This window comes from Spinacia oleracea, chromosome 3 (assembly GCF_020520425.1).
Source record: "Spinacia oleracea cultivar Varoflay chromosome 3, BTI_SOV_V1, whole genome shotgun sequence".
In the NCBI taxonomy this organism is placed as follows: Eukaryota; Viridiplantae; Streptophyta; class Magnoliopsida; order Caryophyllales; family Amaranthaceae; genus Spinacia; species Spinacia oleracea.
Window position 1 is genome coordinate 4,772,201 of NC_079489.1, and position 24,609 is coordinate 4,796,809.

A 24,609-nucleotide genomic window follows, 5' to 3' on the forward strand; every position below is an offset into this window, starting at 1 on the left:
TGGAAATCCAGTCCAGTTCAGTAAAATTAAATAGAATTAATTCAATTTATATTAATATCGTTACTATTATTATTAGTATTATTGGTAGGAGTATTATTATTTAATTAATTTTTTTATTATTGTTATTATTAATTAATTTTTTTTATTAATATAGTTATTTATTTTTATTTATTAATAATAGAATTACTTCATTATTAGTTATTTGTTACGGGAGTATGGAGTATTTGTTATTTATTATTTTTACAGAGTACGAAGTATTTGTTATTGTTATTTGTCACTTGTTAATTATTATTATATATTATTTGTTACTTGTTATTATTATTATTATTATTATTATTATTATTATCTATTGTTTATTACAGAGTATTTATTACGGAGTATTTATTATATACTTCCTCCATTTCAAAAAAAAAATTATAAAATTTTTAGTTTTGCCACTATTCATACACCAACTTTGACAATATATTTTACTAATCTATTAAAAGAAAATGTTATCAAATAAAATTTCGTTGAATTGATCTCATTATATATACTTTCATAATATTAAATTCTAGATTTCTTTTAGAACAAAATAATTAGAGATAATTATGGTCAAAGTTGTATCTTGTCAAATGTGTTAGTCAAAGTGTTCCAGTTTTTTTGAAACATGGGAAATATTATTTGTTATTTCCTATTTACTACGAAGTATTTACTATTTATTATTTACTCCAAAAGTATACTCCCTCTGTCCCTTAATACTCGCACCGCTTTCCTTTTCGGGGCGTCCCTTAATACTTGCACCGCTTCTATAAATGGAAATTTATACCAATATTATATTTTTTATAATATATTTAATTAATTAATTAATATTATTACTATTATTGGTATGTATTTATATAATTGTTATTATTACTATTATTTTATTACTATTATTTCTGTCCAGATCATATTAGATCAGATCAAATTAGAACCAGGTCAGAACCGATTTGTACAGATCATGTCCATATAAGAAACAATCTATCCGGATCAGTATCGATACGTCCATATCATGTCCAGATCAGAACTGATTTGTCCAGCTTAGATCAGATCAAAACCGATCTGGCCATCTCAGATCAGATCAGAACCGACCTGTCTATATCAGGTCAAAACCAAATCATGTCCAGATCAGAACCGATTTGTATGGATCATGTCCATATAAGAACCAATCTATCCATATGAGAATCGATATGGATGAGAATCGATATGTCCAAATCATGTATAGATTAGAATCGATCTTTATAAATCATGTACTATCTGAACCAATGTGCCTAGATTAGAACCCATACTTCTAGATCAGAATATGTACGTCCAAATAATGTCCAAATCTTAACCATTATGTACATATCAGAACTGGTATGTCCAGATCATGTCCAACGTAGAACAGATCTATCTAGATCATGTCCAAATCATAACCGATCTATCCAGATCATGTTCAAGTCTATCTAATATACGAAATAGTTAAATAATGACTAAAGTCAAATAAATAATGTGTAACGTATAATAACAATATTAGAAATTTGAATAAAATTTATTTTACATGTAAATCATTAATTAAATATTAATAATTGTAGATTTTATTTATGAAAAATAAATTCAGATCAGATCAGATGAGGAAAATAAGTTCAAATCATATCAGATCAGAAAAAATAATTTCAGATTAGATCAAATCAGGAAAAATAAGGTGAACTAAACGGGGACTAAATCAAGTGCTTAATAAAAGTGGAATATAGTGTTTGGGAAAGTGGGAAACGGTATGGGAAAGTGGGAAAGTGGAATATAATGTATGAAAAAGTGTAAAAGGTGGAATATAGTGTGTGGGAAAGTGTATGGGAAAGTGGGAAAAATAACATCCAAATAAGGAAAAAATACTATAAATTTGGGACGTCCGAAATAGAAAACAGTACTATAATTTTGTGACGGAGGGAGTATTTATTATTTATTTATTACTTATTACTCCGTATTTATTATTTATTACTAGTATTTTTTTATTATTTATTATTTTGTTATTTTTTACCTCGTATTTGTTATTTTTTATTTGTAATTTATTTATTTATTTGTAACTTTTATTTTTTTTAAAAAAATTATTTCAATTCAGTTAACCTCTAAAGAATATGGCCTAAGAATGTAAAGAAAGGAAGTTTAAAAAGATTGAAAAATAATATATAATTCACAATATAGTTACGTAGGTATTGGAAAATATATTTAAAGGAGCTCATTTTTGCTCTCAATTGTGCGAAAGCCTATTGTTTATAAAATTAGATGGAAAAAACAATTGTTAAAGTTCGTGAGCTTTCGAGCTGAACTCTGTACAGTTTGAGTTCTACTCATTAATTAATCAGACTATATTTTCGAGCTCGAGTTCCGCTCGTTCATAAATGAACTGAACTAAAACCGAACTTTAACCGAGTCGATTCCGAACCGTACACGAGCAATTTAGTTCGTATCCACCCCTACCTAAGATTTTAAGCTAACTATTACTCTTTAACTAGTTTGTAGTAGTATTTCAATAGCAAACTAATTTACTAAACTAGCTTAATATTTAAAAGGGTCCACTTTTACAATTAACCATTTAATTTTAATTGTTACTTAAATCCCCATTGGGCTACTTTTTTCCAAGTAAATTAGTTTGCCCTAACTAATTTTCTTTTCTTGGCCAAGCTAATTAATTAAAAGCACTCTAATGGTTAAGCTAGTAGCTTGAAACTTTTGTAAATTGCATGCAAGCAGGTCCCTAGCTACAACTATTGGAGTTGCTCTAACCAAAAGTATGTCGCATGTCGACATGGTGGAGATAAATAAACATGATTTCAGAGGGGGTGGTATAAGTGGATGGATAAGAATTATGTGGTAAAAGACAATTTACCCTTAATGAAGAAAGAGGAAATTGGAGAGTTAATAAGGGTATAATAGTAACTCTACTACTTATCTCAATCTTATTCCCCAACCATAACAAACAAAAGATAACACTAAGGAGATATTTCGTAAGGGGTATTCATCTAAGGGAAAGGGAAACAACTGCAATGACTCACTTTGGTGTTATTTATTAGACATATTTGTTATTCCCACCCTTTTTCCTTTACACTTCCCACCCAAATTAAAGTCTTCTAAATTGATTCCCCCGGGGGTGGACACGAGCTGAACCGAGCCGAACTCTAATAGGCTCAGCTTGGTTTGGTTAAATTTTTCCCAAGTTCAAACTCGAACTTACATCGAGCTTAAAAATCCTTATCGAGCCAGGCTTGATAAGAATTCTTCGAGTTCGAACCGAGTTTCGAGCTTGTTCGAGCCTTGATTCGATAAACTGATAAATCATATTCTAGTATTCTACCAACAGTTACAATAATAATACTAATAATTTTCTTAATCTAACATTATAATAGTATTTATCTTGGACAAGTTATGTAAAATAGTATCCCTTATTTGCCATTTAATTGATAGTTTGGACAATGGTATTATAGATATATAAAACTCTCATAAATATGCATTATTATTCTTAAATTTACGAGATAGCGAGCTTTCGAGCCGAACAACATTGAGTTTGAGTTTGGTTCGTTTAATTATCGAACCATAAATTTAAGCTCAAGCTTGGTTCAATTACAAACGAATCGAGCTCGAGCCGAACTTTATCGAACTGATTCTGAACTGTTCACGAACAGTTCTGTTTGTGTCCACCCCTCCTTGTATTTCCATTATCTTTCCCTCACACCTTGACCACCAATCTTACCAACCTTGACTAACCTTACCACAATAAACCTCCACCTGCAGCTCAACCACCAAAGACACTTGTACCGAGCCCAACACCATATAACCACTGCGCCACCGATATCACCGCCCAACCTCATCTGCTCCTGTCGCAAAACCACCCTTCCATCCTTTCCCACCTTGCAACCGCCCTTTCCAATGCAAAACTACCCTTAAATTCCCCACCCCGAGACCACCCTTCCCCAAGTCGAAACCACCGGTGCCCACCTCGAAACCCCCTTTCACCCTCCTAGAGAAACCTTTAAAACCAGCCCCTACCCACCTATAAAACCCAAAAAACTAGAACCCTAACTTTAAGGTAAAAAAAAACAATTCTTATCGTTAATTATGGTTTTAGATGGTCAAATTCGACCATTTTTCATGTTCGAATTTGACCTTTAAAATTTGGTGGTGAAATTAGTAGAAGAGAGAGAAGGGGAGGACATGCAACAAAGTACGGGGACAGTGCAACCGCAAGGGGGTGGGCGGGGATATAGCAGCGGCAAAGCATGAAGGCACAACAGTGGAATCATGGAGGGGTGGGAGAAACGACACCATGTGAGGAGTGAAAATGATGGAATAATAGTGTGAGATTAGTTTTGCCCCCCTAATGTACAATTTCCGCCAAAACGCCATTTTTTTATTTAAAGTAAGATGAAGGACTCTACTGCACTGGTACCTCGCACAGGTATTTCTAGCCAGCTTTGCAGGTCAGACTCATTGGAAATGAGGGGGGATTATAGGAGAAATCCTCACCTCCAAAGAGCCCCTAGTGGGGTTTGATCCCATATGAGGCCAAACCTTTACCACTAGGCCAAGCCTTGCTTGGTACAACGCCACTTATTTAGTTAGATGCATAAATACAATGGATTATTACACTATACGTACTATTAACTACAAAGTACTTTATTATAAGGGATCATGATTTCTTACTTCGCATGAGACCCATAAATTGGCAGGATCGAGCCTATAGTGTTTTCAAATCTAAAAAATTAAGTGGAGATGTTGATGAATACACTTACACCACGCTATCTGCTTGTACTTGGAAGTAGAGATTTTGTTACATTCCCTCCTACTTGTGTAGAGTGATTTGTGAGATATGTTATAAAATCATTCTTCTTATCTACGATAATACATGTATAAGCAAGTAGAAACGTTTCATTTCTAGCTATAGTTATTCGTTTGGATTAAAATATCTTCGTGTTTAAAAGATGGTGACACTTGCTAAGTATTCATGGACATAATTATAATTTATAAACATAGTTAATTTGTGGATGTAAACAAGTTTATTAGTCCACAAACTCCAATTTGAAAATTAAAAAAAAATGTCAAAAAATACAAATGGATGTAGTGTGGCAACGTAAGGTCCTCCTGGCCACCAAAAATAAAACAAAAAATTGTATCAATTTAAAATTATATGCACGTGGCAAATACGTGATCCGTAAAATTATATTTTAGCTGCCGTGGCACTTCTATGTTCCATGCTGGCTGTCTATCATTCTCAAATATTGGTCTTGTGACTTCTTAAATTGTCAACTATATAAAATGATTAATTTCATATTTGTAATTAATTCGTATGGGCTTTATAATTTAAAATAACCAAATTGGCACCCTTACAAGAGGCAGATCTAGTAAATTTTTTAAGTTCTTTACAATGTATATCTAGTCTATATCTGGGAAAATCACATTTGATTAGATGATATGTACCGATGTACGTGTCAACACATTTGATTAGATGACACGTGTTATTCATTATTTCCACCATTAATTTGGTTTATTATTTTATTTTTTCTTGGTTGTTTAATATATTATACAACTACAATCGCCTCTTTCACTCCATCTTCCTCATACAACATCAATTTACCAATCTATTCATTCAACATTTCCCACTCCATATCCCCGATTAACACTCAATATTAATGCACTATTTAATTTATGTATACTTTCAAATTTCAAAATTTACCTCTATTTAAATCATATATTCTCTATAAAATCACAAGCTCAATAAAATTAGAACTTAAAAAGATAGACTAAATAACCACTATATAATCGACCGTTCTTTGAACGAGCTCAATAGTTAGTTACTATTCGTATACTCCGTAGATTTCAATATAATATTTTAATCACTCATATATTTAATTCTGTATTTTTAAATTTTTTAGAGTCCGTGATCAATCTAACAAGATCTTACATAATAATAGTAGACAATTACGTTAAAAGTTTTCATACCTTGTACGCATATTCCAATGCGGAAATAACTTACAGGAAAGAAGATACTCCACTTACAATGTTTTTTTTTCTTTTATAAAATTTGAAAATTTTGTAGTTTTTCTTTCAAAATTTTACTATTTACATCCACTTAAATTATATTATGAAAGAATATTTTGTACTCACTAATATATTGTTCTAGATTCACCACTAGTCCGCTACACACATACATTTATCGTGAGTAGATTGCCTAATCAACCAAAATGAACTAAAATAATCTATTAATATACTTATACTAATGTTAAAACTTAAGTCAAATAAATATTATCTTAATCAAGACTCTGGAAATGCAATGCGTCGACATGGAATAAATTTTAAGCCTGTATATACATCTTTTTAGTAGCCTTTAATTAAATCTTGTGAGTAATTTATGATTTTCTATGACGTGACAATCGTTCTAAATCGTTCATCAAAAATTCAAAACATAGAAATAAGTTTGTTCAAAATTGTTTTCGAAAATGATAAAGGTCGCAACATGCGACCTTTAAGCCGTGTCACAATGATGACATGGCATGCTTATGTGTCATTATTTAAATTGGAAAATAAAATATTTAATTTATATATCCTACTTTAAATGTTTCAATAAAAACAAGAAAAATCTTAATATTCTAATTTATTTCCTTATTTATATCGACTACCTTATTTACATATTTTCATAGTAAAAATATTGCATTGATAGTAAAAATATTATTATGACTCATAGCCTACGCGTCGCCTATATGTACCAATTAAACTGCGACACGTAAGATTGCGACAACTAAATGTTGTCGCAACTTGCGACCTTTATCATCACTCAATTGTTTTATTTCGCAACCAAGCAAGATGGTTACATGAACTGCCTCCACGTCACCAAAACTCCAGTTGGAAAACTATGAATCCCCTGCCGAATTGTCACTCGATTCTTGCTCCTTCTCTCTCTTCCCAGTTTGTGGTTCTCATAATTTCCCAAAAATTCAGTATATATTTTCTGGGTTCTTTTTTTTTCAAATAATTATTTTAATTTTATTTTAGTACGAAAAGTCAAGTTGCCTTCTTCATTTCACTACTGCCCATTTCCTTTGATCTAACTAAAACAACACATTCTTGCTTCTGGGTTTCCGCCATAATCTCCAATTTTGAGTACTCCATAACTTTCCATTTTGGGTAAGTTCTTTTTAATTTTTTTGTAAATTTGTTTTTGGTTTAAGTTTCCTGGTGATCAAATACTCTGCTCTTTATCAATTTTAAGGAATTGTCGAAATTTTACTCTAATAAAAATTTAGCGGATTATTACATGATCGTATTGATTATTTTTTGTTTGAGTAGTTTGGCATAAATTTTTGTTATTTTATTTTGTTCTTGGGTTTTCATTGCAGAGAATTAGTGAATTACTGAATAGGGTAAGAGTGGAGATTAGAACGAGGTACAAAACATTATTAGTGAAAATGTAAAATTTTATTTGAATTATTATTGTGGTTATAGAATGTTGTAAGTTGCAAGTAAAATCAATTAGGTTATGATCATAGTCAATTGATCATTTTTATTGGAATTTCGCGGTTGATTGTTGTTGGTATGGGTGGATTGACTAAAATTGAGATTGTTTCCACTAGTGAAGATTGGCTTTTGAAATGGTTGCTTGAGTTTGCATTTTTGTTGAACGTTGATCCTAGATAATGCAAGTATGCAACTATGATTGTTACTTGAGTTTTATCGGAATTTCGCGGTTGATTGTTGTTGGTATGGGTGGAGATTGGCTAAAATTGATATTGTTAATGGTCCATTAGTGAAGATTGACTTTTGAAATTGTTGCTTGAGTTTGCATTTGTGTTGATCCTAGACAATGCAACTATGATTTTTGAATTCCTTAATTAAAGAGTTAAAGGAAGGAGCCTAGGGTTATGAATCTGTGGAGTGCATTTTGCATATTGATCAAAGAGATATTCGAGGCGGGGGAGGTGATATTTGTCGATTAGCTCGTAAATTTGTTTGTTGTTAATTTTGGAGAATGATTTCATGTAGTTGTGATTTGTCATATGAGTAGGAATCAAGTAGGAAATTGTTCTTGCTATTTTCATTTGGATCATTGAGTAATATCTTTGATTAGATTTAGAAACATTTTGTGTAAATCAAGTGTTGTGCTTCTCAACTAGGTTGGTTTAACTAGCACAAGAGCTTTCTTTTGCCTAGGACATACTATTGACCATTTGGAATGATGTAGGAAGTTATTCTTCTTAAGAAATTGCAAGACTCCTACCTCTTGGGAACATATTGTGTTTTCTTATTACTCGTATTAGGAAGTGTATTGATAGTTTGAGACAATATATATTGTATAGTTTATATGATACGGAGTAATTTTTTAGGATTCCCAAGTATTTAGGAAACTTGTGTTTTGGGGTTGGATTGTGTAGAAATTGTATATGATAACGTTTCAATAAAGCTACCTTGTGTAGTGGCCAAATTGTTAGGTGTTGTATATGATAATGTTTTAATAAAGTACCTATAAGTTGTGTGTTTGACCGTAGGAAGTACTCGAAATAGAACTTCCACATAAAAATTCCAATCATCTAGTTAGACATTCTCCCTAAAAAATTCCACGTCTTGTGTCTTTGTCAAAAAAGTGTACGCGTTCCTGTATTGGAACATGTCAACCAAACAACTACAGAATCCGCACATTGTAAGTGACATAGAAATTGTACATGTTCCTGTATTTGAACATGGTCTCATTCTAGCTTCTGCTCATAACTTGCAGGATTTCTTCCACGCCAAACTTCTGAAATACACAGTTGGTATGGGAGTTGTGACCATTTCAATATCAGCTTCTCGAGCATCATTAGGATTAAGCAGAAGATCAACAGCTCAGCAATCTAGTTCCAATGGACCCTTAATTCTAGGGTTCAAAGTGGACAAAAACAAAAAGACAGCCTTAGTTGCAGTAAGTGAACCTAGACGTTTACACGCAGAAACGAAGAAAGATAACACAAAAAGATTAAGATCAGTCACAAAGCCTGTGAAAAGACTACGTGCCACCACAACCAGCATAGCTGAAGCTTCTCCATATGCTGCTGAAATAGATCTTAATGAAGCTGCTGCTAAACTTGAAAGCATTTTCAAGCTGAGTCCTGCGACTGATGTTTTGGATGCTGAGATCATCGATCACGTGGTAAAAGAAAGACGGGGAAGAAGAAGGAAGAGTACGGAAGTCGATGAGGAACGGGAAAAAGAGGGTGACAGTAGTGTGGTGAGGAACAGGAACAGGAAAGCTAAACGGTTGAGCCTTGCAAAGAGAATTGAATTGAAGAATAGCAAGGAAAGTAAGGAAGAGAAGGCAGTTCCTCTAGCTCAAAAGAAGAAAGTGATTAAGAATGAAGATGAGAAGATTGATGAGCTTGTAAGAGAATACTCTGCTTCAACTGATTTGTCAAGCTTGGATTGGAAGAAGATGAAGATACCGCCAGTTCTTCCTTCTTCTGAACACACTTGGTTGTTTAAGTTGATGGAACCAATGAAGGTAGTAAAACCTTATCTCAATTTTGGTGTTTTTCTTCATAGATTTGCATTCTCACCCAATACCACTCCCTGTATGGTAATGAATGATAATGAAAAATTTATGAAGAAAAAAGAGATAATTTTGAGTGAACTAGCATTACCTGGGGAATGAATATTGATTTTCCTTACAAATTTACATACAAATTCATTCCCATTTACGCCATATATGGCCAGTTAAAACGGGCCGTTAGTAGCTTTTAAATGAAATATTGTGCCTTTTGGTGTCTCTTTTCCTTTTCAGATGATATCTGCATGCAGCTTTGTCAATTAATGGTATATTTTTCTTCGTAATTGTAGGCCCTTAATCAAGTAAAGGAGAACCTGAGGACAGAACTGGGAAGAGAAACAGCAGCTAATGAATTAGGAGAGGCAATGAATATGACTGTAGTTGAAGTAAGAAGACACGTAGGGGTTGGTTATGCTGCAAGAAACAAGTTGATTAAGGTGAATTTCATTTTTGTTTTGAACTTTTGATGATTATGGAATGTTTCAGAACATTTCTAGAAAATATGTGTACAAGTTTAATGAACTTATCGTTCTACTTTAAAGTTCAGACCTGTTCCTGACATTTCAAGCTGTTGAAAACTATGTTTTTCCCTCCATTTATTGAAAACATTTAGCATTATGTTCATAAGATGTTCAAAGCCTCTCCTTCAAGCATGTTCATGACATTTCGAGGTTTTTAAACTTTCTGAGGTTTTTATATACTGTAACTGAGAATAATGTTACTTACTGAATAATCATGCTTTTGCAGCACAACCTGAGGCTAGTATTGTTTGTGATGAACAAATATTTCCAAGATTTTACAAATGCACCAAATTTTCAAGACCTATGCCAAGCAGGAGTGAAGGGTCTGATTACTGCTATTGATCGCTTTGAACCAAGGAGAAAATTTCAGCTGTCTACTTATGCTCTTTTCTGGATAAGGCATGCCATCATTCGTTCAATGACCGTTTCAAGCTTTACTCGTGTCCCCTTCGGTCTTGAATCGGTATGTTTACTTCTTTGATAACCTCTACATATTTTTTCCACTTGCCATAGTTTTGTTCTCGGCAACCTAGGTTTTGAACCACGGCGCATATTCCATCATTATTTACCGCTTTAGAACAATAACTACGACTCCTTTCTATCCTTACTATGCACCGAATTTCTTGCCTAACCATGTGCGCCCAAAGTTTTTGAAATCGTTTCGCACTCATTCACAAACATGGTTATTAAAATCGCGATTCAAATCGTAGAAAGATTCTACGATACAAATATGGTCAACGATTCGTTTTACGATTCTACACGTTTTTTTTTACTAGCAAAACCTCGTAAATTTAAATCATGTTGAGAAAGTTATTAATAGATAAATATTGTCAATTATTGCTTAATTAGCTATTAAACAACTATATATTTCAATGATTATGTTTTTCACCTATAATATAAGCACTGTAAATGAATTTTGAGAATAAAATCTTGATTATACTTGTTCGTAGAATCGTAAAATTCCCTTCCGATTCAAAGTAGAATCGCGAGATTGATAACCTTGTTCACAAATTCAACAACTTCTTCAAAATCCTTCAAGATTTTTGATTAACAACTGCATGCAGGTCAGGGTGGAAATTCAAAAGGCCAAACTAGAATTGATGTTCGAGCTTAAAAGAATGCCTACAGAAGAAGAGATAATGGAAAGGGTTGGAATCTCTCCTGAAAGATATAAAGTGGTGATGAGAGCTTCAAATTCTGTTGTTTCCTTACATTCTAGGCATAAAGTCACACAAGAGGAGTTTATCAAAGGGATTACTGATGAAGATGGTGTTGGAAGTGACAAGCAGAGGCAACCAGCCCTTCTTAGACTTGCAATCGACGATGTTGTAAGTACTGTTTTTCATCCCGCGGCTTTGATAATTTTTCATCACAATATTGTTTTCGTGACTTCTTAGTATAACATATTGAGGACTTGTTGGGATTAGGGAGAATATAACAGGATTCACCTGAATTAGTTAGGAGCTGTTGCACACTTGCACTTCACTATTACATGAACGAACCCATGACCTTGGGTATTACTCCCTCCGTCCCATATTTATAGTATTGTTTGACTAAAAACACAGGTTTTAAGAAAAGTGGAATATAATACATAGGAAATTAGAATATAGTACATTGATGATTGATTTGTATGAGAAACTGGAATATATTACATGGAAAAGGAAATATAGTACATAGTGGAAGTTTCGTTGGTTTTCAATGCATTTTTAATTAATAGTACATGAGAAAGTGGAAAACTTAATGGCCAAAAATTGAAACAAAAATTTTGGGACGCCCAAAATAGAAGCAGGACTATAAAAATAGGACGGAGGGAGTACGTAACAACACCTTAACCAGTACTTCAATTTTGTTTTTGTTAATACTTAGGAAACTTGTTGCCCACTTAATATTGTATCTGAAATTTGTTGCCCACTTGCCCCCGCACACCCCAAGAACCGCCCTGCATGTTAAAGATTCAACGTCCCAACTTTGTTAGACGTCATTTTATAATTAGACTTGCAATCGATGATGTTGTAAGTACTGTTTTTCATCCCCCAACCTTGATAATTTTTCATCAAAATATTATTTTTGAAACTTCTCAGTATAATAGATTGTGGGTTTATTGGGATTAAGCAAAATATAACAGGATTTACCTGAAATGATTAGGAACTTTTACACTTCATTCATAAATGTCATGTTATAAGATTTTAACATCCCAACTTCGTTACACGTCATTTTATAATTGGTCGTGGCCATAGAACCACTCATATGGACAGAGTTCATAATAAAATGTAAGTTTGAGAATAACTTTTTTACCATTCCTTGACAGCTTGACTCTTTGAAGCCGAAAGAAAGCTTGGTAATCCGGCAAAGATATGGTCTTGATGGTAAAGGAGATAGAACACTTGGAGAAATCGCTGGAAACCTCAGCATTTCAAGAGAAATGGTCAGGAAACACGAAATGAAGGCGTTAATGAAGCTTAAGCATCCAACTCGAGTGGATTATCTTCAGCGTCACATATCCTGAATCAAATTGGCACGAGATGCTTTCATCATTCACGGTACATATATATGATACGTCCATTCACACTCTTACCGTCTCATTTACTGTGATACTACTCATTATTCTGTATCATATATAGCGTTTATTAATAATACTACGTATAAAGCATAGATATGTTATACTTATACCCTAATGTTATAGGCTAGGAGGATTGGATGTTGCATATATTATCCTTTCCTTCAAAAGTAAATATCACTTGTAATTTTCTTCAGGAACTTTTAACTTCCTTTGTATCAAGCTGATAGATGACATTATCTTTTACCCTGTACTATACAGAATCAGTGATTTATACTAGCATTCAACAATTTATTTCAAATTCTAAATTTTACGCATGAAATCTTTCATTTTCGATTGATGTGTACTTCGTACAGAGTATGTGATGGTATTCTAATGTGATCATAGGGTTTCAAACTCGAATTTGAGCATTATCATTCTAAACCAGTGCTCATTGTCATCAATTACCGTTGATATCACAAAAATGAATGTGCATCAGAATCTGACTGCATTTTTAGCCCTTGTTTCGATATCCTTAGGCTTCTCATTTTGTCCAAAAATGCTTTCAGAGTCGTATTAAGGGTCTCATGCTCTACACAGAATGAAATCTGAACTTATTGGAACTGATTAAACCTGCTTGACCTGAAAGAACTTGATCAAACCTGATTGTAACAGAGAAAACTGGAAAAGAGAGAGTTGACTTATAGGACTTGATTGAAACTTATTGACCTGATAGGACCTTATGACAACTTATCTGAACTTATTAGACTTGAAACTTATTATTTATTTACTTTTAAGGTGAAGAGAACGCTCTCTAAGTTAGTAGAGGATAATATTATGTATATGACTTATGAGAGAAAGAAGGGAAAGGATTGTGACTTGTGAGTGAGGGGGTAGTAAGGTGGCGGAGGATATTGGATGTATATGGCTTGTGAGAGAAAGGAAAGATTGTGACTAGTGAGTGAAATGAGCGAGGGTTCGAATGGACAAATAGTGTAAGTAAGAAGGTTCTGAAATAAGATAACATTAAATAAAATGGAAAATTAGCGTGTGACATTCAGTAGCGGAGACAGGGGGGCTGGTAGGTGGTAGGGGCAGCCGCCCCCTAAAGATGAAAAATAAAATGTTATATATTAAAATGTATACATTGGACAGTGAATTTATTTTGCCCCAGTGGTTGTCAGTGAGGTGTATTGAAGCATAGGTGCGAGGTTCAAGTGTAATGAAGCATAGGTGTGAGGTTCGAGGTGTAATGAAGTATTGTGAATTTGTTAAACAGGCTTGGTGTTCGACTCCTACTACGAGCAAAATGGGTTTTTTTGGGGGGTTGAATCTTTATTTTTGATTTTACCCATGTTTCTAGATCTCATATTTTATGTCATTATATTTAACTCTACCACTGATTTTACATATTTATAAGTTCTTATTATAACTATACTTCGTATTTAATAATATATAATTAAATTAATTAAGTATTTAGTTAAAGCAATTTTTTTTCGACGTCACCTGTACGGGAACAACCGCCCCCCAAGGTAAAATCCTGGCTCCGCCATTGGTCACACTAATAAGATGTTAACACAGTTGATAGCATATAACTCCATTATCAAGGGGCAAAGTCCCCAAACATAATAAAATAAACTGTAGATAAGTAGCTTTTGGTGCAGACACTGTAGTTTATAATTCTACACTGCAGCACAACAACAAAAGCCTGAATCTAAAATAAAAAGATCCTGAAATATTATACCAAAATACCATTAACACTAAGATCATGATGGCGTTTAATAATCACCACTTATTTGGAGTATATATGCACTTTGTCCTACAAAAGAACAATTACAGGATTGAGGGAAAAAAGAAAGATCAGATTACAAAAAAAGTGGCATCAGAAATAAAGAAAGAAAGAAACAACAGAGTAAACTGTCAATGTGGTTTCCATTCACCTGGAAATGGTGGAGTTCAGCTTTCCACTCATCATAACAGAAGATATTGTACTTAAACACCAAGTGAAGTCTCTAGTAAACGAACCAAAACCCTTATCGCGATCCCACTTTGTTGTGTACTATGTACGGTGTATTTAACCATTTCACCAAGCTCCGAGTTTCGCAAATGAATCCGACAAAATTAAAATGTGGATTCAAAGTTGTAGACACAAAGCTTTTACTTGCTGTTGCAGGATTCCACACCCATTATCACGTCAGGATTTGTTATTTCTGTCTGCTTTTACAGAAAGTCCATTTTCTTCCCCTGTTGAGATGACAACAATCCATTAGAACAGAATAAAGGGTTACTCATACACCAAAGTCTTGGGACAAAGAGAACTTATTCTTTAGAACAATCTTCATAACATAGCCATTTCAATGCATCATCATTGATTAGGACACATAAATCAAATAGGCAGAAACCATTCTGAAACGCAAGAATCATAGTGCAGAGTGCAGACCCAATGATGTAACAGATCATGACGATATTCTGTTAGCTTTTCACAGATAGTGATTGGTCTAATCTCCAAGAATGCTTAAACAGAAAAGCACAAGAGAGGCGATGATGCAGCAGAAAAGATAGGCTAAAAGTGAATGTTCAAAGAACATATGATACGTTCATCTTAAAAGCAACTGCCAAGACTTGAATGGTTAAAGACTACGGTTCTCTTCGCACAGACACACATCACTTAAGTGTTAAAGCTAATGACTTACAGTGTTTACTCTGACAGATAGTCTGACATAACCATTTCTTCAAAGAAGTTTAGCCTACTGTCAAGTCAGATTGGCCGCCCCTGTCAAACTACAATTTGCAGAACATCTGTCAGTCTATCAGATTAAGAATACTCTTCTAAAAAGTATTTATCATCAGTTACTTCACTTTTCATTTCAGCATGCCTAAAACAGTTGTCCAATTACGCCTAACAGATACGAGTAATATAAAATTCACAATATCAGGATGTTGATAGCCACACTAGGCAGTATTAAACAGAAACATGCCTAGAATTGATCTAATCTTATCACCGTGAAACCATGTAATGCTTTCTTATTGATAGAGGTTTGTTGGTATTAGAAGAAACAATGGACAGCTCATGGACATGTTGACATACATGGCAATCACACTGATTTGGCTTTTCTCCTCAGAAAACTATGCTTTTGAGATATAATAATATGCCAGCAACAATAATCAGTATGATCCTATGTCCCTAACGTTGCCAGGGTCCAGGACTCCAGGGAGTTGCAGATGCAAGCAGCACCCATATGCAAACCTAGACTGGCCGAGGCTATTTCCTAACTACTTCACAATCAGAAAATGTAAGATTCCGACAAAGCTTACCCCAATTACCATTGATTCCACTTTCCACAATGGTTTAGGTCATTTCTCCAACTACACCTTAACTGCTAAAACTGGTTTGGTTGCTAAAAGATCGCAATTCACCACACACTAGTTTCTTGTAAGGCACCTGCAATCATCTTACTGCCCAAATTTGTAATCACTTTTCTTCTAAACATATTATACTATAATTTTCACACTCACAGCTAGTTCCAAAGTGCTACGAGAAGAGCACGAGAAAATATGAATTTCCATTGACAGTAAAAAGGGGGAATTCTAGTAAAGGAAACTCAAATATATGAACAATATTATTAGCCATGTATGTTTTTTACTCAGAATCAGAACATAACAGTTCATTACATGTTGCTCCACCACCATTACCATCTTCCTTTTCTACCATACTAAAGTATTATGACCAGAATAATTTTTGAAAAAGGAAGTTTATGCTCCCAATATTTTTATATCGTACAACTTTAGCACAATCTTTGGCTATTTATATCAATCAAAGGCTGCCAAACAGATCATGCTGCATTAACAATAAATATTTGTTGAGCGTACTATCACACAGCCATTACCCCCAGGATCGTTAGGGTGATAACATGGGGGATAAACTGCGGATAGCTGTTGGAGTTTTGGGTACATCCCTATTCTCAAACCCCTGTTAACTAAATGAGTAGCTAAAAAAGTTTAACCTTATATATTTTCTTTTGCAGGAAACTTGGCTTCTGCGTTACTTTATGCATCACCCATGTACTGTGAAACTCCACCCAATTGTTTCATCAACCTAAATTTTTTCTCATTCTTTTAGTCCAAGATTAGAAGCTATCAAAATTCTCAAATAACTTCAAAATTCAATGTTTTCCCAGATTAACATTTTCAACAATCATAAAGAAGAAGAGCACTCAAGGGTTTTCATATGTCCCATACATTGTTGCTCTACTCAACGCTCTCCTTTACACTTGGTACGGCTTACCTATTGTAAGCAAAGGATGGGAAAATGTCTCCCTCACCACCGTCAATGGCCTAGGTGTCCTACTGGAATCCTGTTTTGTCCTCGTCTATCTTTCCTTAACTTCAACAAGGGAAAAGGTCAGTCATTTCAAACATCCTTAGTATCTTTTGATACTTCTAGGAGCCAGAACTTTTTTTGTTTATCATTCAAAAACAAGTCAGTGAAGATGGTCATGCACAGAGTTTGTGATAATAATTCCATGACATGATGCAGGTGAAAGTTGCAGCATTAACAATGACTTTTCTTGCACTATTCGTAGCCACAGCACTAATCTCTGCCTTACTGTTGCATGACCATCATAAAAGGAAAATATTTGTTGGAAGTGTAGGGCTGGTAACTTCGATAGCACTATATGGTGCCCCTCTTGTTGCTGTGGTGAGTCTTCATAACCCATCATGCTCTCTTAAATTATCACAGGTTCTTAACAGACATGCTTATCAGTTAAAGCACTACATGATTGCATGGTAGCAAAATATCATGTAATCTAAAATCTATCATATTTTGACATACATTCTCATGTTAGTAAAGCCCCAAAATCTGTCGTGTTTACCTATCAATCATTGACATGCACTTCTCAGAAAATAACAAATCTTGGGACCTTTTGGCAAGGAATTAACATCTTACCTGGATATATTACCGCAGAAGCAAGTGATAGCAACCAAAAGCGTGGAATTCATGCCATTTTATCTGTCATTCTTCACTCTCCTTTCTAGTTGCTTCTGGGGATGCTATGGACTACTGAGCCATGATTTTTTCATCACGGTTTGTGAACTCCCCTGATCTCACTTGCCACTCTCTCGTCTTTTTCAGTTCATTATTTTTTCCCCATAGGAACTTATATTTACCAAAAGTATATCATGAACCTTTAGTATTTTTACATATTTTGTAAAATGCATTTTGGTTCTTCTAACTTGAATCTTGACCGTTTGGCAGTCACCTAACTTGGTTGGAATTATCTTGGGCATCTTCCAACTGATGGTTTACTGGAAATATAAAGAAAGAGGAATAGAGGAAGACACAAACAAATGGGATTTAGAGGAGGATAAAGAGAAACCCAAACAAGTCAATAGACTAGCAACTGAATATGAAGATGACAGTGACACGAAGAGCAACAACAAATAGATTTCTACATACACATGTAAATGATGTAATCTGTTTATTCCACATTGCATATATAGATCACAATTGCATAACAACAAACTAATGGAAGACAAGAGATATGAAAGAGTGATTTGTACCTGTGATAGGTATCAAAGTAGTCACATCCTGTACGCCCCTGGTTGCACCTTAACGGTTAATGCTTGCTAATCTTGATGTTGATGTAGACACACAAAATAACTCTTGTGTTCTGCTAGATCATAGTTGAGCTACCATCATTATCCTGTAAATACCAACATCAGTCTCAAATAACTGATTAAGTTATACTAACCATCAGTTTAGGAATGCAGAAGTATATAAATTCACAAGCCTTCATATGCAAATTTCGGCAGTGTAGTAGGAGATAGTTTCTCATGGGTACCTACAAAACCACAACCAAATCTATGCATCTATTATCTATACTATAATCAACATCAAATTTTGGTGAAAATTTGCAGGACCACCTTTGCCAATAGCAACAACTGAAAAACAAGAAGAGAACCTGTAGTGCTTGTTTTTTCTGTGGCAAGGTGTTATGATAAGTTAGCTTCTATATTCAAATTCTAAGAAATAAAGATTCAACCCAATAGCATCAATTTTCCTACCCATCCCAACCAGGGGAAGGAGGTGGCCGGACACAGATTCTATCAGCATTCCAATCATCAAGCATAGTTCTGTCCTGTTATTTATATACTGTCAGTTTCATGACATTGAAATCTACCTTCAGATTTTCAATCTTTCCCATTTGTATTGGGTCCCTATTAAAATGAGATCATTTACCATTAGCTATTGTAAACCCAGTTATATCAACAATGAACATGAATGTTTTAACAATTGATCATTTGATCACCATTAGCTACTGTAAACCCAATTATATCAACAATGAAAATGAATGTTTTAACAATTGATCATTTGATCACCATTAGCTACTGTAAACCCAGTTCTATCAACAATGAACATGAATGTTTTAACAATTGATCATTTGATCACAAAGATCGATACAAACCCATTAAAGTAAATTAAAAATAACATAGGAATCAACTCAAAAGTCCAAAACCAAGATTTTTAAGACAGGGCAAAGACCTATATACCTGATTTGGGGACTGGTGTGCCCAGTAAACATGGGTTTTGCAGGTGATAAAAGTTCGTCTCGGCATTTTGTCGAACAGTTGGGGTGCAATCGCCGGCGTGGTAGTTAAGTAGATTAACTCTCTCAGTTCAATTCTGGGATTTGGAGGCACTGCATATTTCCATCTTCAATTACTCCGTTTAACATAAAGCGGTTATGGACAAGAACATAGAACGTAAACCTGAACATCATCAATATTTTTTGTTTCTTTTAATAGAATCATTGCATCGACCTTAAAGTTGCCTTATGCAAGCAACCCCAAATATTGGAGAGCATTTTAGAAGGCTCAAATGTCATAAACACAATTATGCAGTCGAGTGTATCTAATTTTAACTATAAAAAAAAAAACTTAATTTAAGGTACTCATATCTAGATGTACGTAAAACATTCATAGATATGACATATGTTATACTTTGATCAATAATATTCCACGTGAGAAATTGCCCAACCCGATAATTTAAAACAATTTGTATTGTATTCATAATAGTTAAAGTTAGGCATAGACCAAATCATCACGGCACTAGACGAAATTTGCTCGACTTGACACAAGTCTCTCATAGCATGGGCTTGAGAGGTATAGTAGTGGACCATTTATGGATATCATTTCGAAATTTGGCACGAGTATAAGAGGTGACAATTTAGTCTCACATGTTGTATTTGTTAAATTTTGTTAGACCCCCACAATTCATTTTAATGTTGGCCATATAGGTTTTGCAATCCTCGGAAAACCTTCAGGGAGAAAATATGATGCCACCCATTTTTGCGAGTTTCGTGATAACCCTCAATTCCGCTACCGGACCAGTCCACCCTCTACCGGAGGGATCGGTTTCATCGGGGCTCAAACCAGACTTCACTAAGGAATGAGAAACTTAGGGTCGGTCAGTCTGCTTACTTTTAGCTGCTTGACTAAAATTTCCTTAAGGGACCCCGAGCGCAACACATAGGTCGCGCCTCTTTGTCTAAAGTTCAGCACAAACTCGCTAAACCCTACTTTTTCTCCGCCCATTCTAAACAATGTACGCAACCCGACATGACCCATGCCCAACCCCGGTACACTAAGTAACAATACCCAAACCCGAACTTTAGTAGTTGTGGCCGTACCGAGACATGTTTTTTTCGCGTTGGGCCGTATCATATCTCGAATCGGCCCGGCCCGGCCCGGCCATCTTTATTTCTCACAGTTGCACCCAAAAGAAACTCATAAACCATAACAATTAAAAAAACGTGTCAACCCAATGTAAAAGCAACACATGTAAAGTTGTAAGATCACCTTACTTGACTACCACCATGCATGAACACCACGTATCAACTCAACTCCCAAACTCCCCCTCCTCATCACTCTCATTAGTCATTACTCATCGTTTTCTCTCTCTCCATTAATTCCGGCTTACATCATTTAAACTTCACAAATCTTCTTCTTCACATTTCCTACATAAACTAATCAATTGATTAAACACACAAATCAAAATCACACACCCAAAAAAAAGTTAGAAAAAAAATGGTGAAATTAGCAAGTGCAAGAGAAAGCAGGCTGTACGGGCCAAGACTATCAAGAAATCGGGCAGAATACATGAATGCTGGGCTTTACTTGTTTGCTACGGTTATACTTTTAACGGGCTTTTTAGCCCAATTCTCAATGGAGCCCAGATCTGGGCTTGTCCTTCTTTTAATCGGGTATTTTCTCATCGCCGCCGTGAATGTTCATGATCTGGTGGCTCACCTTGCCGGAATTGATTACCGGTTGCCGTTGATGGAGTTTGATGTTCAGCTTGGTCTTGTTGAGTTTGCTGTTCCTGTTGTTCAGATTTTGGGGTCTCTTTTGTCCTTTTTGGGAATCCTTTTTCTGTTAATTCTGGTAATCTATTTTAGCAACTTAAGACATTGTAATTATGGTGGTTGCTTTAATTTATGTTTTAATTTTAATCTTTATAGGTTTTGTTATTAATACCATAAGCATAAAACTACAGATTTGTTAAAATGTTAATCTAGAAAAATCTAAATCTAGAATGTACTCTATAAAAATGAATCTAGTAGTAAAGTGCGTAGAAAAATCTAGTCAAAACAACGTTTAGAATTTACTTGAAAAATATTTAATCCCTCCGTCCCAAAATTATCTTCCTGCTTTCCTAAACGAGTGTCCCAAAATTATCTTCCTGTTTTTAATTTTGGCTACTAAGGTCCCCATTTTCTCATGTACTATATTAATTAAAATTTAATTGAAAACCCCCGTGTACTTTCCAATGTACTTTATTCTACCTTTTCATACAACTCAATCATTATTTGTACTTTATTCCCCTTTTTCATGTATTATATTTCACTTTTCTTAAAATTCGTGTTTTTGGTCAAACAGGAAAATAATTATGGGACGGACGGAGTAGTTAAGAATTTACTTGAAAAATATCTAGTTAAGTGTCTAGACAAATCTAGTTAGTGAAGAGGTAGAAAATTCTAGAGAATGAAGATTGACCTATATTGAACAATCAAGAAAGCTCCCACAAAACACAATAATACATTGCCCAAGTTTAGCCCCTTTATTTATGTAATGCTAATGCTTTATGCTTTATGTTTTAATTTTAATGTTTATAGATTATGTCATTAGGGAATGTCTTACCTATGTGCCACTTTGATAATTAAAATCGTCATATGATTATAAGAATACATTTACACTTCGTGGTCAAAGAATCACACTCTATAATTAGATAGTTATACTTTATAATTAATTAGAAAGTGACACTCTCATTGTCAATCTATAGATTATTATTTTTGGTCAATCTATAATTTATAGATATGATTTTGTGTTAATTTTATAGGTTTTGCGTTAACAGTTACTACCTCCATTTCATAATTATTTTTACTATTTGCACAAGTATTAAGCATAACATTGTGTTCCATAATGATCTTTACTATTTGCCCAAATATTAAGCTAAGGAATTTTCTCGAAATTAATTACTTGCAGGAAGAAAAAGGAATTGGTTTCAAGTTAGAAAGGCATGCCTTGAATATGCTAATTGTTGGACCAGTTTTATGGCTGATTGGCTCGGTACACAATTCTTGTCAAATCTACGAAAGAGCCGATGGTCATATTCAAATATTGCAAGAGAGTGTCACCATTCCCTTTTTATTAGGAAGCTTGTTGTTTGTGGTGGGTGCAATTATCAACACCCGTGATCAATCAAGTTGGATTTACCATGGGCTCTTGCTTCTTGTAAGTCATTTTCCCCCAAATTAAACTTGTGAGTAATGTTCGGATGATCGATTTCATTCCCCTATATAGTTACTATGTTAATTTGAATGTGTTATATTCACTTGATTTCACTTATTTTTTTTCGAAGTTATCTTATTTGATGCACCTGAACTTAATAGAACCTATCAAAACTTATTTTAGATATAAACTAGTTTTTGGGCCCGGGCGATGCCTCGGGTTACTACATTAAAATATTTGCATTTACGGAGTACTTATTAATTTTTATTTTCACAATGATGATATGAAACATACCATGTCTTAATGGTAAAAGCTTTATTGTTTAAACACAAGGTTGGAGGTTCAAGCCTTATGCAAATCATATTTGAAATTTTTTTATGTATGTGAAGATCACTTGGAATGAATGATTCTTAGGCAGAGCGCCACGTGTCACATAAACATCCTTAGAAACGCCTTTTAATATATAGTATAGATAGATTGTCTTTGGGTAGCTCTTATTTGTTATTAATTTATCTTATCTGAACTTATTTTGCTTTATTTTGCTAAAATAAGTGGAAATAAGGTGAACAGAACCTGGACCTAAGTTATCTAGAGTTCACCATACTCGGCTACAAACTTGTACAAATGTATTGTAGTCGAGGATTTGGAGAGGCTGGAAATAAGGTGAACATAACATATCCTAGACCTAAGTTATCTAGAGTTCACCATACTCGCTAGTCGCTAGAAAGCTTGTACAAGTTATTGTAGTCGAGGATTTAGAGAGGCGCACGGTTTTAGTGCGCTATGGTGACACATTGAGCTAATTGGATATTGTTGATATACCGTGATTTTGTGACTTCAACTAATGGTTTGGTGTTGATATGCATATATACAGGGGAACACATGGGTATGGTTGGGAGTATTCGGGAGCTTATTATTGTTCATAGGAGGATTAATGAATGTGGTGAAGGTGTTTAAGATGCAACAAATGAACGGACTACGTTTAGAGAAACTACGAGGAGGTGCTCAAGAAGGGTTGGTTCGAGTAAGAGAAGGTCGTGTTCCTCTAATAACCGACGAAAGTCTTTCCACTCGTAGATTTCAAGGGGCCGAGCCAAAGAAACCTATCGCGGCTACCCCTTACAAAGATGTTCTTGTTAGTAACACTTGAAGAGTTGAAGGATTTATATAGGGGAGCTAGCAATGTACATATATGACACTTTCCCTATTGATGAATTATTGATGATTCGAAATTGTATCAAATTAAGCCTATTTCGATTCACAAGTTTGTTATGATCATGTGGGTTGGTTCTTGTCCCATATATAGATCGAACTTGAAAATTCTTGATACTAGTGTGTGTCAATTTGTACTTTCTCTCCACAATTAATTCTACCTGACCTTCTATGGCAATTTTTATTATTATGCACGTACAATCAAGACTATTTTTATGCTTATCGAATGAGCTCTAGTAGATTTGGTTATCTATAGTCGGTCCGCTGGCCGGATCCGGAAAAGTACGGGTTTGGATAGCATAAAATATGCATTTTTAGACCAAAATTCGAGTTTTGCCTGAAAAAAAAGGTTGAAATTTATATCTTAATATTGGGAGGATGTTGAAATAACAAATTTGCAAGAGCATTAATTTGCAAGGGCATTACTTAATTGACCGCTTCACCGGCTTAATTTGGTAATACTCATGAAAATGGATATGGACATAAAAATCTAATTGGTGTTAAAGGATACATATATGAAAGTTTGTATGAAGCCTATGTGTATAACATCTTTAACATTTCATTTATGGTTGTTTGGTTCAAAATTTAGTTATTAGTTATTACAATCCAATAATGGACAAGTATGTTATGCTAAATAAAAATCAATTGTTTTGATATTTTTATGATGCAAAAATGTGAGAGTTTGTCATGTTAAGGGAAAAACATTTAACATTTATGACTGTATATGAACGGAGGAGGATTGTTGACAATACATATAAGGTGCAACCGGGTGCACGATGTACCCTTTTAAATTTTTCCTTTACGCGCAAGGAGAAAATGTGACAGAGATCGAACACAAAATATATCGGTAACTTTTGTGTAACACCGCGTTACCAGAATTACCACTTTGATTGCTTAACTAATTGGTTTCATTGCTTAACTAATTAGTTCTAGCGCTTACTAATTAGTTTTGTTTAACTAATTGGTTTCAATGCAAACTAATTAGTTCC

General features: G+C 34.3%; 3 protein-coding genes and 1 long non-coding RNA gene across 6 annotated transcripts; 3 read left to right on the forward strand and 1 right to left on the reverse strand.

Annotated features, from left to right (window-relative positions):
* The first annotated feature begins 6,936 nt into the window (after nucleotides 1-6,936).
* On the forward strand, nucleotides 6,937-12,938 carry LOC110777580 (RNA polymerase sigma factor sigE, chloroplastic/mitochondrial). Its single transcript, XM_056838392.1, has 6 exons — nucleotides 6,937-7,170; nucleotides 8,756-9,514; nucleotides 9,850-9,996; nucleotides 10,307-10,543; nucleotides 11,145-11,408; nucleotides 12,389-12,938. Exons 2-6 carry the CDS (start codon nucleotides 8,795-8,797, stop codon nucleotides 12,584-12,586), a joined length of 1,566 nt encoding a protein of 521 aa, XP_056694370.1. The 5' UTR covers nucleotides 6,937-7,170; nucleotides 8,756-8,794; the 3' UTR covers nucleotides 12,587-12,938.
* A 1,393-nt stretch (nucleotides 12,939-14,331) lies between these two features.
* On the reverse strand, nucleotides 14,332-19,532 carry LOC110780104 (uncharacterized). Of its 3 annotated transcripts, XR_008929746.1 has the most exons (5): nucleotides 19,169-19,518; nucleotides 18,179-18,321; nucleotides 17,565-17,923; nucleotides 15,310-15,397; nucleotides 14,332-14,860 (listed from the first exon to the last, which is right to left on the reverse strand). It is a non-coding gene; the product is annotated as an uncharacterized lncRNA (long non-coding RNA). The 3 variants fall into 3 exon arrangements; XR_008929747.1 differs by having other exon boundaries at nucleotides 15,932-18,321; nucleotides 19,169-19,532; XR_008929745.1 differs by having other exon boundaries at nucleotides 17,565-18,321; nucleotides 19,169-19,519.
* Nucleotides 19,533-20,704: 1,172 nt separating this feature from the next.
* On the forward strand, nucleotides 20,705-22,028 carry LOC110780397 (uncharacterized). Its single transcript, XM_056837977.1, has 2 exons — nucleotides 20,705-21,061; nucleotides 22,017-22,028. The coding sequence occupies exons 1-2, from the start codon at nucleotides 20,705-20,707 to the stop codon at nucleotides 22,026-22,028; spliced, it is 369 nt and encodes a 122-aa protein (XP_056693955.1).
* On the forward strand, nucleotides 21,817-23,756 carry LOC130459117 (uncharacterized). The gene is made up of 2 exons (XM_056838394.1): nucleotides 21,817-22,411; nucleotides 23,283-23,756. The coding sequence occupies exons 1-2, from the start codon at nucleotides 22,100-22,102 to the stop codon at nucleotides 23,556-23,558; spliced, it is 588 nt and encodes a 195-aa protein (XP_056694372.1). The 5' UTR covers nucleotides 21,817-22,099; the 3' UTR covers nucleotides 23,559-23,756.
* The last annotated feature ends 853 nt before the right edge of the window (nucleotides 23,757-24,609 follow it).

What these genes read in the sequence shown, in the direction of transcription:
- LOC110780397 (XM_056837977.1), top strand. Translation starts at nt 20,705, where the DNA reads ATGGTGAAATTAGCAAGTGCAAGAGAAAGCAGGCTGTACGGGCCAAGA.
- LOC110777580 (XM_056838392.1), top strand. Translation starts at nt 8,795, where the DNA reads ATGGGAGTTGTGACCATTTCAATATCAGCTTCTCGAGCATCATTAGGA. An exon ending in CAAGAAACAAGTTGATTAAG is followed by an intron (nt 9,997 to 10,306) that starts GTGAATTTCATT and finishes ATGCTTTTGCAG; the next exon opens with CACAACCTGAGGCTAGTATT. An exon ending in TCCCCTTCGGTCTTGAATCG is followed by an intron (nt 10,544 to 11,144) that starts GTATGTTTACTT and finishes AACTGCATGCAG; the next exon opens with GTCAGGGTGGAAATTCAAAA.
- LOC130459117 (XM_056838394.1), top strand. Translation starts at nt 22,100, where the DNA reads ATGATCTTTACTATTTGCCCAAATATTAAGCTAAGGAATTTTCTCGAA. An exon ending in ACCATGGGCTCTTGCTTCTT is followed by an intron (nt 22,412 to 23,282) that starts GTAAGTCATTTT and finishes GCATATATACAG; the next exon opens with GGGAACACATGGGTATGGTT.